We start from the raw sequence: 19,782 nt of genomic DNA, 5'->3' as shown, positions 1-19,782 counted from the left end.
CACACATATTGAAATACACGATTAGTTTACCAACTGTGTCAAAGTAATCCCTATTCTGGCCAGTCCTACACTGCCTTGCCACTGCAAATGCTATGGTTGACACCATGCTAATATGGGGCATAAAGACCCAAGGTGGGGTAGATCGACTAGGTTCAGATCTGGTCACTGAGCTACATTACAACAGAGGTGCTAAAGGGATGTGACCACATATTAACACTCCAAATTCTGGATGGACCTTCTGCACACTGGGTCTTTATGCCCCATGTTGGCATGGAGTCCACGGTAGCATTTGCAGTGGCAAGGCAGTGTAGGACTGCCCAAAAAGGGAATACCTTGACACAGTTAGTCAGCCTAAACATGTGTTGCAATTTGTGTGAACTAAGTATCCCTGTTTTACATTTGCATAGTTTGCTGGAAAGGGTGCATTGAAGTGTGCAGAGGGTCTATCCAGAATTTGTAGTGTTAATAGGTGGTCAAACCTCTTTAGCACCTCTTTAGTTTAAGTACATGTACAAGCTATTGGCATATAAGCACAGATATATCTTTTCTCTGTCATAAGCCATGAGGGAGTTTGGAGGTTTGTATGTTAAGGAGTGTTAAGGTGTATAGGCTGCAGAGGTGGGCACAGGTGATAGGTTGGTGGGTTGTGATGAGTTTAGCTGCAACAAACAGTAAGTGGAAAAACACACCATTATGGGGTGGAGTGGGGCTTACACTAATGGATGTGGAAAGACAGTAAATAACACTAATGTGTATGACTTGTTTCCTAGGGAATCCAGTAAATCCCACTAAATACTTTGCTCGAACAGTCTCAAATGTGATTTGCTCCATAGTATTTGGCAATCGGTTTAGTTATGAAGACAAGAGACTATTGGCAATAACTGAAAGTATTTATAATAACTTCCTTGTCATGAGTGGCACCTGGGGAACGGTGAGCATAAAATGATTTATTTTCTTTATTCAAAAGATAAGTTTTTTTTTCTTTTTTAGTCAGGTAAATATAAAATATTGCATATATATATATATATATATATATATATATATATATATATATATATATATACAGTGCCTTGCGAAAGTATTCTGCCCCCTTGAACTTTGCGACCTTTTGCCACATTTCAGGCTTCAAACATAAGGATATAAAACTGTAATTTTTTGTGAAGAATCAACAAGTGGGACACAATCATGAAGTGGAACGAAATTTATTGGATATTTCAAACTTTGTTAACAAATAAAAAACTGAAAAATTGGGCGTGCAAAATTATTCAGCCCCTTTACTTTCAGTGCAGCAAACTCTCTCCAGAAGTTCAGTGAGGATCTCTGAATGTTCCAATGTTGACCTAAATGACTAATGATGATAAATAGAATCCACCTGTGTGTAATCAAGTCTCCGTATAAATGCACCTGCACTGTGATAGTCTCAGAGGTCCGTTTAAAGCGCAGAGAGCATCATGAAGAACAAGGAACATACCAGGCAGGTCCGAGATACTGTTGAGGAGAAGTTTAAAGCCAGATTTGGATACAAAAAGATTTCCCAAGCTTTAAACATCCCAAGGAGCACTGTGCAAGCGATAATATTGAAATGGAAGGAGTATCAGACCACTGCAAATCTACGAAGACCTGGCCGTCCCTCTAAACTTTCAGCTCATACAAGGAGAAGACTGATCAGAGATGCAGCCAAGAGGCCCATGATCACTCTGGATGAACTGCAGAGATCTACAGCTGAGGTGGGAGACTCTGTCCATAAGACAACAATCAGTCGTATACTGCACAAATCTGGCCTTTATGGAAGAGTGGCAAGAAGAAAGCCATTTCTTAAAGATATCCATAAAAAGTGTCGTTTAAAGTTTGCCACAAGCCACCTGGGAGACACACCAAACATGTGGAAGAAGGTGCTCTGGTCAGATGAAACCAAAATCGAACTTTTTGGCAACAATTCAAAACGTTATGTTTGGCGTAAAAGCAACACAGCTCATCACCCTGAACACACCATCCCCACTGTCAAACATGGTGGTGGCAGCATCATGGTTTGGGCCTGCTATTCTTCAGCAGGGACAGGGAAGATGGTTAAAATTGATGGGAAGATGGATGGAGCCAAATACAGGACCATTCTGTAAGAAAACCTGATGGAATCTGCAAAAGACCTGACACTGGGACGGAGATTTGTCTTCCAACAAGACAATGATCCAAAACATAAAGCAAAATCTACAATGGAATGGTTCACAAATAAACATATCCAGGTGTTAGAATGGCCAAGTTAAAGTCCAGACCTGAATCCAATTGAGAATCTGTGGAAAGAACTGAAAACTTCTGTTCACAAATGCTCTCCATCCAACCTCACTGAGCTCGAGGTGTTTTGCAAGGAGGAATGGGCAAAAATTTCAGTCTCTCGATGTGCAAAACTGATAGAGACATACCCCAAGTGACTTACAGCTGTAATCACAGCAAAAGGTGGCGCTACAAAGTATTAACTTAAGGGGGCTGAATAATTTTGCACACCCAATTTTTCAGTTTTTTATTTGTTAAAAAAGTTTGAAATATCCAATAAATTTCGTTCCACTTCATGATTGTGTCCCACTTGTTGTTGATTCTTCACAAAAAATTACAGTTTTATATCTTTATGTTTGAAGCCTGAAATGTGGCAAAAGGTCGCAAAGTTCAAGGGGGCCAAATACTTTCGCAATGCACTATATATATATATATATATATATATATATATATATATATATATACTGGTATTTAGCCAGCAGGTGAAGCTCTTAGTTTATTTTTAAAAGTTTCCTTTGTTATAAAAAAATATTGTTTACAGAGCTCAGTAGCTCAAGCTGAAATGTGCACACACAGCTGAATGAGTTAGAGCAGGGACACATTTCTAAATGGTACCCTATGGATGGTACCCTAAAGGCTCAAATAAATAGATAGACAAAAAATATATAAATTCTGTAGATAAATAGGTATATGCACGTGAACAGTGCCATTTGTGATACTCTGAAGTTTCTTATGGTCCATGATATACAACTGGGGTTAGGACACAAATTGCCTTTTCACTTCTCACCAAAAATACATCTAAAATAAATGGGCATAGTCTTTCCAAACAAATGGGCATAGTCTTTACAGATAAATGGTCATAGTATGCACAAATGCTTGGAGCGTGTGTGCGTGAAAAAGGTATATTGAAGCTCACCCAAAATCATCTTAATTTTCACTGTAGGCTACAAGCACATGGGTGGCTTGACCCATCAGCATTAACCTCCGTTGTTTTTGGGCAACCGGGAAACACAGGTGCAGCGTCCAGCCCACTGCCAGCAGCCTCCTAAAATCCTTGACAGGCTGAAATATGGGGCAGTTGGATGCTGTACCGATCGGTGTTCATATTTAGGACCGTATTCATTCAGGGATGTATGCTACAAATGCAGGACTTTGCACTGGTACAACATCCATATACCAACTGTTTCAGCCTGTCATAAATTTTGACAGCCTACTGGAAGTGAGCTGAACACTGCATCTGTGCCTGTCAGGTGCCAGAAAATGCCAGGCTTTGATGCTGATGGGCCAAACCACCCACATGCATGAGGCCTTAGCCCCTTCCTGCCGCCACCTCCTGGCCCTTTAATGTGCAATAAAGATATAAAAATGGCGCCTCCCAGTGGGGTGATACTAAGAGTTAAGTTATTACATACAAGGGAATTTAATAGATACGGCTACAATCAATTTTTTTGGAAAACTCCAAAAAACATATTAAAAAAAAGGAAAAAAGAGAAAGATTTGAGGCGCCGTAACTAAAAGTGCTAAGTGCTAAATAAATAAATAAATACATAAATATTGAATTATATAGTTAAATAAAATAAAAATATTAAATAAAGTCCATTTATTCATCCAGTGCAAAAAAATTCCACCACAATATTGACAAAATGCTCTGACAAGTCCTATTGCTTATAAAGTGATTGTGCTTATCCTTCACCCGTTGGTATGAGGGTAACTCACCAGAAAACAGAGGGCCTCCAGGACCCGGCTTGCTCTATTGTTAATCAGATAGCCTCTTTGGGTAAAGCATGTACTTATGATGGCTGGCCCCCTGGGCTCACAAGAGATCGTGATGAGCTTGATCACCAATCATATGGTTAAACCGTTTTCCAAAAAAAAGTGAGAACATATAATTGCGCAATATTGTTTGGTATTTATTTGTAAAATCACAAGTGAGCAATATCCTCAGGCTTTTAATTACCGAGTGACATGACTTGAGGTTTTCTTAACCACTTCTGGACCGGAAGGATTTGCCCCCTTAATGACCAGGCCATTTTTTGCGATTCGGCATACTGCGTTACTTTAACGGACATGCGACGCTTTACCCAAATAAATTGATGTCCTTTTTTTTCCCACAAATAGAGCTTTCTTTTGGTGGTGCGATTTTTATTTTTTGCGCTATAAACAAAAAAAGAGCGATTCTGAAAAAAAAGAAAAACATTAATTTTCACTTTCTGCTATATAACATTCCCAAAAAAAAATAATATATAAAATATAAAAATTTTTAACATTTTAGGCCAATTTGTTTTCTGCTACATATTTCTGGTAAAAAAAAAAATCGCAATAAGCATATTTTGATTGATTTGCGCAAAAGTTTATGTCATTTTTATTGTTTTTTTTTGTTTTTTTACTAGTAATGGCGGCGATCTGTGATTTTTTGCGGGACTGCGACATTGCGGTGGACAGATCGGACCCCTAACTAACATTTTTGACACTTTTGGGGGGACCAGTGACATTACTACAGTAATCAGTGCTAAAAATATGCACTGTTACTGTACTAATGACACTGGCAGGGAAGGTGTTAACACAGTGGGTAATGAAGGGGTTACATGTGAGCCTAGGGGAGTGATTATAACTGTATGGGACTTGTGAACTCATTACAGAGACATGTGATCCTACATAGAAGGATCACAGGCACTCTGTGATCATCCCAGAGAGAAGAACGGTCAGCTGTGTTTACAACAGCTGACCATTCTTCTCTCTCAGCGGGGAGCGATCACGAGTGTCAGACAGCAATCGGAACTGCCTGCCCCGTGCATGGGAGTCCCCGCTGATGAGTGGGGCCGGGAGCGCGCCGCTGGGTGCGCGCGCTCGCCCCCTAGCTGCAGACGCGTGACCGACATAAACCTATGTCGGTTCGCGCAGGAGGGCCAGCCTGCCGCAGTTAATCGGCGGCGGGCGGTCCGGAAGTAGTTAACTGAATGTTGCCTCCATAAGGCTTAGAACTGAAACCCCCGGTCTGGTCAACGCTGAGGATACTCAATTAGTTCACTCTTCTGGTGATAAAGGCCTTGGCTGGGTGTAAGCCAATAGTGCTGCTGACCTGTTGAGGTCTAACTCTTTGGTAAGTAGACAACCTTGTCCTGGTGGAGGATTTACACTTGGTGGTGGGACCTTTTTACCTTCACGGAGAAGATCAGATTTAAGGAGTGTGTTGAACATTTGATGTATTCATCTTAGATTCAATGAAGCACTGGTGTAAAGTGTTGATCATCACGGGGAACATTCACTTTGATTAGTGTGTTGAATTCAATACTGTGTTTACTCTACAGGGTGCAAGATATAGGTTATTTCTTCATTACACTTTTTTAGTTTGATTTCAAGTAATTGCACAAATCTTGTTGCACTAACTTCATGTGTATATAGCACAACCTTACCTTTGATATATTGCACAATATACATTTGTGCTCAATATATGTTCACTTTGATGTATTGTTTAATTTGTGTCTATCCCACAATTAGGTTGCTGCTTTTGGTTGGGTGTATATAGCAAAGTTCTTTACCACATATAGAAGTTTACTTTTGCCAGATTCTTTAAGCTCATCTGCAGAATAGATATTGCTGAGAGGGAAATCATTAAGCAGCAATTAAAACCTGTATGTGTAGCTAACACATTATCATTAATGTCTCATGGGTATTATAACACATTGACACAGAGGGCTTGGTTTAATAAAACTGGAGAGTGCAAAACTTGGCACAGCTGTGCATTGTAGCCAATCAGTTTCTACCTTCAGCTTGTTCAATTAGGCCTTGACAAAAAAAAATATTTGAGGCTATGTTCACACTGCTCTAGCAAGAAAGTAGTACGACTTCCGATCTGACTTTGTCCTGCAATTTCAGACCAACTTTGATCCAACTTATTGTGACTTTTACACTCTATGGCATTGAAGTTGTACCAAAGTAGTGCAGGAACCTTTTTTCAAAGTCGGGCCGACTTGTGTCAGACCAGTTAAGACGGCTCTAATAGGGAACCATTGATTTATACATGTCATGCGACATGTGCTCTCAAAGTCGGAAAATACGTCGCACCAGTGTGAATCGGGCCTCAATCAGATTTTGCACTTTCCAATATTTTGTAAATCTATCTCATATTGACAGTTTTACTACATTCTACTGAATTCATTTCAATTGAACGTACCTTCATCTAATCAGCTTTAGGTGTATAACTAAATTAAAAACTGCCAAAAAGAATTGTTTTCCTTTAAGTAGAGAACTATTTAAAGAGAAGATGCATGGAGGTTTATTTATTAAAGGCAAATTGGCTTTTCACTTTGCAAAGGAAGTTGCACATTGCAAGGTAATTTTCCTTAGAGGTTAGTGAATGAGGTGAAGCTCTGTAGACTTCCATAATCCAATCAGGTGCAACCAGAAATCCTGTGTTTTTATTTTCCTTGCACATAACTGGGTATTTTTTACAAAGTGAATACTCACTACATTCATCAAGCTCAAGACAGAAAATGTCCTTGCAAAGTGGACAATCTATTTGCCTTTAGTATCTCAACCCCATGTTGTCATGCTTTTTAAGAATGACTATTTTGTCATTAGGGTTGTGTTATTAGACTTTCAGCACAAGGTCCCTAGATGCCATCAGGCTGCAGTCCCCTTGGCTTGCCCCCTCTGAGCATTTGGTGTTACATGTCCACGCTCTGGTTGTGCTCTTTTGTTCTTCGTTTAAATTTTGTATGTATGTTTTGTTTTTGGCAATGCAGCTGTACAACATGTATCCAAAACTTATGGAATACTTGCCAGGTCCACACAAAAGAATACAAAAGTATTTTGACATGATCTTTGACATTTCAAAGGAAATCATCAAATACCACAAGGATACTCTGGATTCTGAAAATCCTCGTGACTACATTGACTGTTTCCTTATAAAGATCAAAGAGGTAATCATAACTTGGATCTATACCTTTACAGGATTCCTTACCGAAATGGCCATAGTCTTTGTTTTTTATATACATGTTATGAGCTGGTGATAGGTAGCAGGTACAAAAGCTCCCTGGGGTGGGCACACTTTCAGGCACAGAAACCAGTCCACTGAGGTAGTGACAAACGGTGCTGCATTTATTGGTTCTGTTTACAGTTGCTGTACAGTATTCCACAAAGTACCAGGGCAAAAAATTAAAAACCAAAATCCTACCCATGTCCCGGCACTAACTACACAAACATCAATCCTGACTATCAGGCTGAGCATGCCTAGTGCTTTTCAGCCTCCGCAGATGCAGTTTTACAGCTTACACCAACCTATTAGCTCTCCCAGGCATGACTTGTCTGTTCCCAAGGTTTGAGAGCACTGACTGCAGGTTCAAGGTGAGTGTAAATTGCCACAGGGGGGAGTAGCAAAACCTGAACCGGACCAGGTTTTAGAGATCTCTAAATGTGTATGGGAGGAGCCTGGGAGGTGTGTAAATCCTGAAAAGGACTTTTCCAACTCACTCTGAGACACTCTGCTACATTGTAAAAATAATCTACTAAAGGTGAACCTGAAGATTACAGTCTCAGTTGCACGATTCCATCACTCCCTGACTAGCCTGCTGAGACTAAATAGAAATTTTAACAAACAGGTATTTTTCAGCCCATGAAGTCAATCACTGTCCTAACTGGAGCCAATTGTTCGCTGGGTTTCAGATCACCATCTTGGATGTGGGAGCTGGCTGTGATTTTCCGATGGCTCACAGCTGGCTCCCTCTTATGCACCGATCACATGGAACTGTGAGAATGGTCTTGCAGCCTCTTGGATCACGTGAAGCACCCCAGGAAAGGGCCAAACTGACTTCATCCTCACCCACTGGAGAGTGCATCACTCCAACCTATTCATACCCAGTTAAACTCTAAACTATATAGTGACCTAAAGCAGTGCAAACCCCCCATGAGCAAATTCCCCAAAATTTTAACATTTTGGATAGAGTAGAGAGGGGTTAGAACACCTGTCAGTTTTAACTACTGTCCTTGCCCCCATTGGAGAGATTCACCCTCTATTTGTCCTGTTTACTGTTATCATCGCAAGTAAAAGAAAATCCCAAATGTTGCCACCAGAACAGTATTAGAGGGGAAATCTTCCAATGGGTACACTAGTTCTGTTAATATCCTAGAATTCCTTCACTTGGAGGGATTTCCTTTCACTCACTGTTTTGGCTATAGGACAGAAAGTGAAGGAAAATCCCCCCTATAGGACACAGATGGCGAAAAAAAAAAAAAAACCTGGCTCGTTTTAACCCTCCCTTAAGCTATCCAAAATGAAAAAATAAATGTGTCGCCTTTAGTTTTACTTTAAGTGCCCTGTGTTAAGGGTGCATCCACTTCTATCCAACTAGCTCCGATCCGTCACGTTTAGGTCTGAAAAAATGAAAAAGGATGCAGACCTTTTCTAGATTTATTCAGACCAAGACAAAATCAAAGGTAATCAGATGTAAACAAACACATGTCTGTTTATATCTACCTGTCTATAGACTTACTTGGTGCTTCCATTCGAATCCGCCTAAAAAAACTGGCAGGTGACTCTAAACTCAACAGTACATGAAAGAACCCATAAATGTAAGATTTGTTTTCCATTTATTACCTGTTATGACTTGTTTACAGTACCTTGCTAGATATCAGTGAACAAAATATAAATCTTATGTTTTTATATTGCTTTAACGTAGTTAAATTATTTTTACACGTTAAGGAAACAGACAACCCAGACACCGCCTTTTACGCCAAATCTTTGGCCAGAACAATTCAAAACCTGCTGTTTGGAGGAACAGAGACAGTCAGCACTAACCTAAGATATGGATTCTTGGTGCTCATGAAATACCCAGAGGTGTCAGGTGATTTCCAAGTTTTATCCTATTTAAAACCTCTTGGTCTCTTATGGGTGGAGACACTATTTTTGCAGCTATATTGTTGATGCTTGAATAAAAGTATTTGGAAGAGTGGAAAGTGGAGGGTGGTTATTATTCATCTATTCTTTATAATATTCAGATTGAGTAAAGGAAGTAGAAGATAGAATATGGTGCCAAACACAGAAATTGTATAAAAATATCAAATTTTTATTATAAACAATAAAATGTCAATTATTTTTGAAAAAAAAACATCATGATAGCATCATGAAATATCCATACTGTACTGATGGAATGTTTTCATTTATACATGTTTCGGCAAACCATGGCTTTTTCAGGAGACTTTATAAATACTGCATAGCAATTCACTAGAAATTCAAAAGACAATAGATAACAAAAACCACATTCAACAAAAGAATACAATGAATACATATGGGTTGGTTAAAACCCTCCACTATACTGTGTGATATTAATAAGTGCAAAGGTAATCTAGAGGACTCCCTCCCCTTAATTTTGGCAAAAAAGAATCAAAAAAGAAAAAAGACATCAGTAACCACAGAGGAGAATATAGACCCCAAAATGAGCCTGCCTATAGAGGAGATAGTTTAAAAATAAAAACTAAATACAAACAGATAAACGCATATATCACAGCCAAAAAAGGGGCTATACCTACCACTGACAATGTTCCAAAAGAGCGCACAAAGATGGACTGTATGGCCTCTTTATGGGCTATTTTGGATCCATGTCAGTGGTAGGTATAGTCCCCCTTTTTGGCTGTGATGGCGGTTTTTATCTATTTGTATTCGGTAATCATTTTTGACCTATCTCCTCTATAGGCAGGCTGATTTGGGGGTCTATATTCTCCCCTCTGGTTATTGATGTTATACCCAGATGGTGATGGATATTTATCAGAATTCTTTTTTTGCTAAAATTCAGGGGAGGGAGTCCCCCAGAATACCTAAGAATGTTTGCACTTAATTATATCACACACTATAGTGGAAGGGTTTAACCCACCCATATGTATTCATTGTATTCTTTTGTTGAATGTGTTTTTGTATGCACCATATATTGTCTTTTGAATTTCTAGTAAATAGCTAAAGTATGCAGTATTCATAAAGTCTCCTGAAGAAGCCATAGTTTGGCGAAACATGTAGAGATGAATACATTGCATCAGTATAATAAACATTTGATATTTTTATGCATTTCCTGTGTGACAACTTTTAAAATCCCATCTTCTACTCCCTTTACTCATTCTGAATATTATTATAGGGATGTGGTGCCTAGGGATTCCCAGACATCAGGTATCACTTTATATTCTTTTTAATGTTGAGCTGGGATGGGTTATTTTGAACTGGCACCCTGTTTATCCGAAGAAAGGTGAGAGGAGCAGTACTGCAGGTTTGGGTAGTTTAAAGCAGTGGGAGAGTAATGGCAATTTACATCCAAATTTGCATGTGTCCAGGATGACTATAATTTCATACAGGAAGGCACAGTGAATCTGTTACCCTTCACAGGATCAGCATAATACCTCAGCATTTACACAGTCCCTAGTAGTGATGAGCCGAACATAACCCCCCCCCCCCCCCAGTTCGCACCAGAACATCGCGAACAGGGGAAAAGTTTGTTAGAACATGCAAACTCCTCTGAAGTCTATGGGACACGAACATGAAAAGTGCTAATTTTAAAGGCTTTAATGCAAGTTATTGCCCAAAAATAGTGTATGGGGGCCTGGGTACTGCCCTGGGGAACATGTACCAATGCAAATATTTTTTTTTAAAAACAATCGTTTTTACAGGAGCAGTGATTTTAATGATGCTTAAATAGCGCATCTGTACGATGGATGTAGCCTGCTGCAGCAATACTGACATCTCTAAAGGAAAACATTTAATTTCAACTTGCTCGCGGCTGTAATGTATTGTCGGCTCCCAGCAATATAAATAAAAAACATAAAAAAAACGGTGTGGGTTTCCCGCACCAATCCCCCCACCCCCCCATCCAGTCCATACCAGGCCTATTGGGTCTGGTACGGATTTTAAGGGGAACAACACACCAAAATTTAAAAAAAAAACTGTGTGGGGCCCCCCCAAAATCCATACCAGACCCTCAGACCCTTATCTAAGCAAGCACCCTGGCTGGCCAGGATAAGGGGGGGGAGCGAGTGAGCGGCTCCCCCTCCTGAACCATACCAGGCCGCTTGCCCTGAAAATGTCGAGGGTGCTTTGGGGTGCCCCCCCCCCAAAGCACCTTGTCCCCATGTTGATGGGGACAAGGGCCTCTTCCTGGACAACCCTGGACTGTGGTTGTCGGGGTCTGCAGGTGGGGGGCTTATCTGAGTCTGGGATCCCCCTTTAACAAGGGAGCCCCCAGATCCCACCCCCCCATGTGAATGGATATCAGGTACATCATACCCCTACCCATTCACCAAAAAAATGTACAAAAAAATAAAGACGAAAGCCAGTTTTTGTAAATCCATCGTCAATCACGTTGCCTGCCGCCGCACCCGAAAAATTGAAAAAAAAAGACGCTCCCGCCTCTTCTAATGCCTTCCGCATAATGAGCTGCTGGAGCTCTTTTATAGGAAAGGGACGGGGACACCACCCGGTGTCACTGACTCTTCTGACGTGACGTCGGTAATTTATTCACTGCACCAGCGCAGTGCATTATGGGGCGCTCGTGACGTCAGATTCCTATAAAAGAGTGGTCACAGCTCAAACAGCTTATTACGCGGGAGGCGTGTGAAGAGGCGGGAGCGTTTTTTTTTTTTTTTCTCTATTTTTCAGGTGCTGTGGCGGGCGACTTGATTGACGATGGATTTACATCGGGGGACACTATTTTTTTGTACACTTTTTTGGTGAATGGGTAGGGGTACGATGTACCTGATATCCATTCACATAGGGGGGGGCGGGATCTGGAGGACCCCTTGTTAAAGGGGGCTTCCAGATTCAGAAAAGCCCCCCACCCGCAGACCCCGACAACCACAGCCCAGGGTTGTCCGGGAAGAGGCCCTTGTCCACATCAACATGGGGACAAGGTGCTGTGGGGGGCACCCCAAAGCACCCTCCCCATGTTGAGGGCAAGCTGCCTGGTATGGTTCAGGAGGGGGCGCACGCTCATCCCCTCCCCCCCTTTATCCTAGTTTCCCTTAAAATCTGTTCCAGACCCAAAGGGCCTGGTATGGATATGGGGGGGGGCGCAGACCAAACCCATTTTTTTTTTATTCTGTCATAGGATTCCCCTTAACCTCTTAAATACAGGCCACTTTCACCCCCCTCCTGCCAATTTTCATACAATATACTTCAGTGGCCTCACTACAATCACAACACAGCACTAAACTGACTGCACTACACTGTGTAACATAAGAATCAGCCCTACACTACACTGCACTGCTTGATATATATCCTGCAATAACTGATAAATATATATACTCAACTATCTGATATATCCTACAATAGCTGAAAAATATATACATATACTACATTGGCTGATCTATTACTAGATACAACGCACAATCCACTAACTTCCTGCCTAATCTCATTCCTATCTCACCCTAACACACTCTACACTGCTGCCGTGTAACCAGCAGCTTTATATAGTGTGGGGTGTGGACTTAGGCCCTGAACCCTGATTGGCTAAAGGCTCCCTGCCTTTGGCCAATCACGGACATTGTGCTGTGATTGGCCAAAGCATACAGGTCATGTGCATGCTTTGGCCAATCATCAGACAATCAGTAATTTATTCACTGCACCAGCGCAGTGCATTATGGGGCGCTCATCGGTGGGCGAACCTTCCTCCGAGTGCCCCATTTGATCGTGTGTTCAGCGAACACATGAACGCCCGATGCTCAAGTCGAACTCCAACTCGAAGCCCATCCTTTGTCCCTAGCCTTGGGAAAGTGGTGGTCACCAACACAGCAGCATCTGAAATCTGAGGTCTTATTTTACAGTTTTAAAAGCAGAGCAAAGGGTTAGGATACACACTTTTTGCACTTACCCTTTATGGTCAGTAGCAGGGAAGAGGGAGGCTTTTCTAAGGGGATAATGGATGTTGGGAGGAAGACAGATGTAAAAAGATACATGGATAAACCTAGGATGAACAGTGCAGGCAAGACTCTTTGACAAAAGTCACAATATTTCTGGAAATTTGATAATGGTATAAAATGATCAAGCTGAATGATAAATAACATTTTTTATCCCTTGGGGACTTAGCAAGATCTGATATATTCTGCAAAGAATTGTACAGTACAGGGACAGAATGTGATGAGTCATACATTCAACTTCCATACCTTCTATACTGTTTCCTGGTCCAGAGAAAATGCAAGAAGAGATTGACCGTGTTATTGGAAGAAACCGGCTGCCATCTGTAAGTGACAGAAGCAATATGCCATATACAGAGGCTGCGATCCATGAACTCGTAAGGTTTTGTGATGTGCTGCCAGTCAGTCTTCCTCGTTGCACATCCAGAGACACATTTTACAGAGGATATTCAATCCCGAAGGTAAGAGAACTCCAGTACTACCAGACATTTGGATAATGTGGGAGATGCCATTGCTAGTCTGTTTTCAAAGTGCATACTTCAGGACCATAATCTGAAACCTTCACTGGCAAATTGCTGACTTACAAAAGGCATATTAGCTGTCCTAATACCCTAAAAGAACACGTTTGTCCTAGGAGAGTAGCCAATTAAGTAATGAAGAAAGGGTAAAATTGACAGCCCTATAGCATGCACCTTTAAAGCTTTAAACTCCAGTCATACAACTAAATAAACAGATGAAATACATGTAAGGGAGATATTTTATCTGCCAAAGATTTTTTATTTCTTCTCTTAACCACTTGCCAACTTCCTGATAGCAGATTTACTGTTACAGAGTGACCACGCTGTGCAGAATCCCATATATATAAATATATATATATATACATATACATATATATATATATATATATATATATATATATATATATATATATGGGCTTCTGCACTTCAGGGTAGGGGGCATGTGTATGAGCCACCAGCGCACCGCTTCTGCTGATCTAATTTGTCACAGCAGAGGCCGATCGTCAGGAAGACACACAGAACAGAGCTCTGCCTATATAAACAAGGCAGAGCTCCTTTCTGACAGGGGCGAAGTGCTGGATTTCCTTTTCCTGCAATGCAGGGAAAGAAAATGAATCACTTCCCTTAGTAAAAGCACCTCACACAGTACACAAAAGCTCTGGCTAGGCACACATTTAACCCCTTGTTCACCCTAGATGTTAAACTCCTTCCCAGCAAGTGTCATTAGTACAGTGACAGTGCATATTTTTTAGCACTGATCACTGTATTAGTATTACTGGTTTCCACAAAGTGTCAGTTAGTGTTTGATTGTCCTCCACAATATCACAGCCCCGCTATAAGTCTCTAATCGGTGCCATTACTAGTATAAAAAATAAATAAATAGAAATTCCAGTATACAGTGTATCCCATAGTTTGTAGATGCTACAACTTTTGCGCAAACCAATCAATATACGCTTTTTGGATTTTTTTTTTCTTTTTAAGCAAAAATATGTAGCAGAATATATATTGGCCTAAATTTATGAACATATTAGATTTTTTTAATTTTTTTAATTGGGTGTGTTTTTTAATAGAAAATAAAAATATTGTTTTTTTTTTTTCAAAATTGTTGGTCTTTTTTTGTTTATAGTGCAAAAAAAAAAAAAAATGCACTGGTGATCAAATACCAACAAAAGAAAGCTCTATTTGTGGGGAAAAAATTACATCAATTTTAATTAGGTACAGTGTCGCATGACCATGCAATTGTTAGGTAAAGTACACAGTGCTCCACACTGATTCCATTCCTAAGACCCACTCTGTATTGTACCAGGCTGTACATCCACCTCTTTCTGCAAGCCTGACTAATTGCAGGGAATGATGGACGATCGATGTTCCCAAACTGGACAATGATGACTGGGATGAAGTTTGGGATCATCCCTTTCAGTACCTTGTCCCCGTAAGAGATAGACTAATTAAATTCAAAATTGTTCACCACATTTACTTGGTCGCTGATAGGATGGGAAAACTTGGGCCTACTGGTTCTTCGGTTTGCTGGCACTGTTCCAGCCAACATGCAGACTTTATTCACATCGGAGTTGTCCCGTAATTTTTGATTTTTGGATGCAAGTCCTCCAGTTTATCTCTATGGTGACGACGATTTTGGTGCCCAGCGAGTTGAAAGTCTGCTTGTTGGGTCTGGTGGAGCCCTTAGCCCCCTGCAAGGTCATGAGAGTGCGTTTGAGTATGTTGTTATGTTATACTAGAAAAGTAAACTATAGTTTTGCACTGGAAATCATGTAATCCCCCTTACCGGCAGCAGTGGAAATCTCTGGTAAATTCAGTGCTTTTCCTGTATAAGGTTTCCTACGACGCTAGAGGTTGTCCAACTTCATTTGTCAAAATCTGGAACCCATGGTTGGAGCACCCCAAAACTATTACAGAGCCACCAGTGTGCCCATCCTCCCAAGGTCCTTTTACTGATGTCCCAAGCCCACTTTGGTATAGCCTCTAAGGTTCCTATTTCTTAACCATGTCTCTCTTTGAGTGACTGTGCCCTTCATTTATTTCCCTGATTTTTAGCCTCTTTAATTGTGGAAGCTTGAAGATTTGTCGTTATCCTCCCTGTCTATGATGTTAAATGCATTTATGTCTCCTAAGCATATCTTACAATGAGGCCTTCATGCACACTGCTTAGCCTGTAATTGCGGAGCTGTACCTAGGTTATTGATTGTAATCTTTTGCCTTGACTGTTTTTTGTTTTTGTTTTGTTTTTTTTTTCTCTCTGGCAGTGGTTCCCTCCACTGTCTTTTGATGTAAATTGAATATTCAATAAAAATAGATATTATAAAAGAAAAAAAAGTAACACAGTTCCATATCGCAAAAATGGCCTGGTCATGAAGGGGGGTAAATCTTCCAGACGTTAAGTAGATAAAGAAAAGTGACTTGTATCTATTACATATAACTGTGACAAAAAAATAATAAGTAATGTATTAAATAATGAGATAAAAAATACTAAAACCAATATCACAGTGACCCTGTGTGTCCCTCGACACACTATATTTACTACTGGTCTGAGGAAAAAAATACAATCCAAAATACACTTTAAATGATACCCCAACCGCAAAGCTGCATGTCTTACATGTGCACAATACAGAATGTGATAAAGAAAACTTCACACAATCATTTGCTTTCTATCCTTGTGTTAGACATTGATACCACATGACTAGGGTACTAAAGAGGCTTTGACCAAACTGCCTGACCACCACTCCACCAACCACTATTTATAAAATTGTCCAGACATGACACCGACTGGAGTTTTAATGGCCATAGCAGCGTTTTATTAGCCAAATATAAATAACATAATAAACATATTAACATATGAACATCAGACAGTATTCAAGGGGCCCCAAATTCCTTTTGGGCATGCACTACAAGTACCTGTGTAACCACCATTTATTAGGCCTCCAGCTGCAGAAAGCACCGACTTGGAGACAACCCAACATCGCAGGTACCACCAGCCAGAATAGTGGGAGCTGTATCTAAGATGGGTCCCTACAAATGTGCCTTTTACCCTAAATCATAACACATCTAAGGACCTTGTGGCCCACCAGCCGCTATGACATAAATGCCCTGACCTGCAAAATACAGAACAAAAAACAAAACAACTGCAAAAAACTCATAACCCTAAAGGAGTGAGGGTGGAAAGTTGTCCGGTCCAAGATCTCTTCTGACTAAGAACTCTTCCCAACCCTTCCCCCATTTCAACTCCTGAAGCCCCACTTGCTCCCACCTTTCCACCAATCCGGTGAGCACCAACTTCCTCCATTACTTTTCCATCCAAACACCTCCTTTGCTCAAACCCCTTCTAACCTAGTCATGTAGGCCCTGCGTCTAAGTTTTCTCTTTTCTCCGGGCCTCCCTACCTTGGTGCTATAAAGTCCAAAATGTAAGTATAAAACACCACACATTCTCTCATTTGAGTCATTTATATATGTGTTCAAAAGTTCACTCCACTTGTGACAAGTCTTCCGATGTTTCAAAAAAATATCCAGAAGAAGGTATCCAACAAGATGTTCTAACACTGCGTACCCTACAAGCTCACCTTAAAGATTAATCCAAAATAATGTATATCATATAGGTCATATGCGCCTAACTCCTCCAGATCTGACCAATTGGTGGGGCTTGTTGTTTCAGTCCTCAAGTCCCGGCCGGGCACTAATGGGGTTGCCTCTCATGAGGTGTCACTTAGGAAGTGTAGATGTACCGTAATTTATGGGACCCTTTAAAAGGTCATAGTCATCTCTCCATACATAGGGTGGTTTTTCAAAATAAACATAGAGAAATTGCCAATAGTGCAAAAAAATATGAACTTAAATGTATTTAGTAATAATATTTGCACTCACAGGAATAAAATAGACCAGCTTTCTGTTGTAAGGAATACAGCTCGCAAAGTCTCTGTTCTCACTGACTTCTGGTTCTGATCTGTTCAGCTTTAAAAAGAATTCAGCGCTTAACGCTTGCATTCTTTTTTCTTCTGACGTTCACTTTATTTAAGATCTTCCTACCCCAGCTTCAAGTGTCGGGGGGGGGGGGGGATGACGAGTTTTTAAAAATCCTAAACATAATAAAAAATATATTTGAAAATCCTGCACATGTTGACAATATTTTTGTTTTTAGGGCACACATGTCACTCCACTCCTGGCGTCTGTTCATAGGGACCCGGATCATTACGCACAGCCAGAAGAATTCAACCCAAATCATTTTCTGGATGAAAAAGGGCATTTTAAGAAGAATGATGCCCACATGCCTTTTGGTGCTGGTAAATTATTATTATTATAATTATGTTCTAATAAGTATCCTGATAAAGTTGGACTTGCTCATTATTAGGAATGCAATTTGTGATTCTATCTGTCCAGAATTTTGTGTAAAATGCCAGGATATAGAAGTTCTGGAAAAACCCAACAATGACTGTACTGGCTGTTCTACATAGCATTATACTGACTTTTGCGTAAAGCAGAGCTCCACCAAAAAGGGGAAGCTCTGCTTGTTTGCAAACCCCCCAACCCCCACCCCACTGCCACATTTCACACTTTTTTGGGGGGGAAGAGCAGGTACCTGGATTTGACTGGTACCCGCTCCCACTTCCTAGTCTGATCGCAATCTCCTCCTTCCCCTCGCTGACTTCTAGGACACATCACAGGTCTCAGAGGACCGCGGGACAATTCAGTGGGAGACCGGCTGTAAAGCCTGAAGGCTTCGCTGTCGGTTTCCTTTAGGCTGCATTCACATGTCAGCGTTTGGATCACGGGCAGAATCGCCGCGATTCCGCCCACGATCCAGAGATTATTGCAAATCGCGGGACGCCTGTGCGTTTCCCGTGATTTGCAATAGCACCCCAAATGCTGAGCGATGTTGCCGCCATTTCCGCCTGCCGAATCGCAGTAACATTGCGCAAGAAAAATCGCGGGACGCAATACGCTCCAAAGAAGCTCTTGTACTTTTTTGGGCGTAAAGCGTCCCGCGATTTTTTTTGCGCGATGTTACCGCGATTCGGCAGGCGGAAATCGCGGCAACATCGCTCAGCATTTGGGGTGCTATTGCAAATCACGGGCAACGCACAGGTGTCCCGCGATTTGCAATAATCTCCGGATTGCGGGCGGGATCGCGGGCGGAATCTCGGCAATTCTGCCCGCGATCCAAATGCTGACATGTGAATGCAGCCTCAGTGAAGATGGTAGCACCTGCACAGGAAGCCGACTGAAAATCGACTTGGGTGCCGACATCGCTGGATCCCTGGTAAAAGTCAGCAGCTACAGTATTTGTAGCTGCTGACTTTTATTTTTTATTTTTTTTTTGGGGGGGGGGGACTGGAGCTCCTCTTTAAGTGCCATGGGAAAGAACTATACTCAAAATAAAAAGGCTGCAGATTATATTACCCTAGATAAATAGATAAGCTTATTCCTGTTCTCTGTATGACCCTGTATTTTCCATAGACTGCAATTGCTATCTGCAGTCTCCTTTTTCTCTTCACCACAACATTGTTCGTCAAATCAGTGCCAACAGCATGGATAACTAATGATAGGTACAAATAGTTTGAGAACAGTAATAAAATGAGTACTAAGTATTTAAGGGTTAGTTCACTTTTACCATAAAACTGCCTATGCAGATAAGTGGTGTCTGTGGATGAAAACAAGCTGTACAGCTTTGACCAAAATTGTAGGCCATTTACATACCTTATGAAGCCTGGCTATAAAACTTCCAGGGCATTGTAAGCACGTTTCTAAGAGATGCCTAGCTATTATTGTTCATCTTCACCATCACAGGAGTGAGCTGTTTCTCTGATTTAAACCCCCTCACATGCACTTTCACTCCACTGATGCAGTAGCTCTGAGCTCATTGTTTGAGAGCTCACTCCTGTGATGATGAAGGTGGGCAGTAATAGGTGGGTCTCACTTAGCAACGTCGTTGGAGGTTTTCAGGACAGGCCTCATAAGGTACATAAATGGCCTACATCTTTAATATCTCACAAAATTGAGTACACCCCTCACATTTTTGTAAATATTTTATTATACAGTATCTTTTCATGTAACAACACTGAAGAAATTACACTTTGCTACAATGTAAAGTAGTGAGT

General features: G+C 40.9%; 1 protein-coding gene across 1 annotated transcript in view; it reads left to right on the top strand.

Annotated features, from left to right (window-relative positions):
• LOC309560463 (uncharacterized protein) overlaps positions 1 to 19,782 on the top strand; it is a gene marked incomplete at its 3' end in the record, with an annotated part of 164,790 nt that overhangs the window by 139,799 nt on the left and 5,209 nt on the right. The window contains exons 24-28 of the mRNA XM_082264096.1: positions 771 to 931; positions 7,014 to 7,190; positions 8,969 to 9,110; positions 13,429 to 13,616; positions 17,826 to 17,967. Coding sequence (XP_082120222.1) covers positions 771 to 931; positions 7,014 to 7,190; positions 8,969 to 9,110; positions 13,429 to 13,616; positions 17,826 to 17,967 — 810 coding nt within the window. The remainder of the gene's footprint in view (positions 1 to 770; positions 932 to 7,013; positions 7,191 to 8,968; positions 9,111 to 13,428; positions 13,617 to 17,825; positions 17,968 to 19,782) is intronic.

This window comes from Pelophylax lessonae (genome assembly GCF_965119305.1).
Source record: "Pelophylax lessonae genome assembly, chromosome: 7".
NCBI classification, from domain to species: Eukaryota; Metazoa; Chordata; class Amphibia; order Anura; family Ranidae; genus Pelophylax; species Pelophylax lessonae.
Note: the sequence above shows the minus strand (reverse complement) of the source record. Positions and strands in the feature narration are given on the sequence as shown.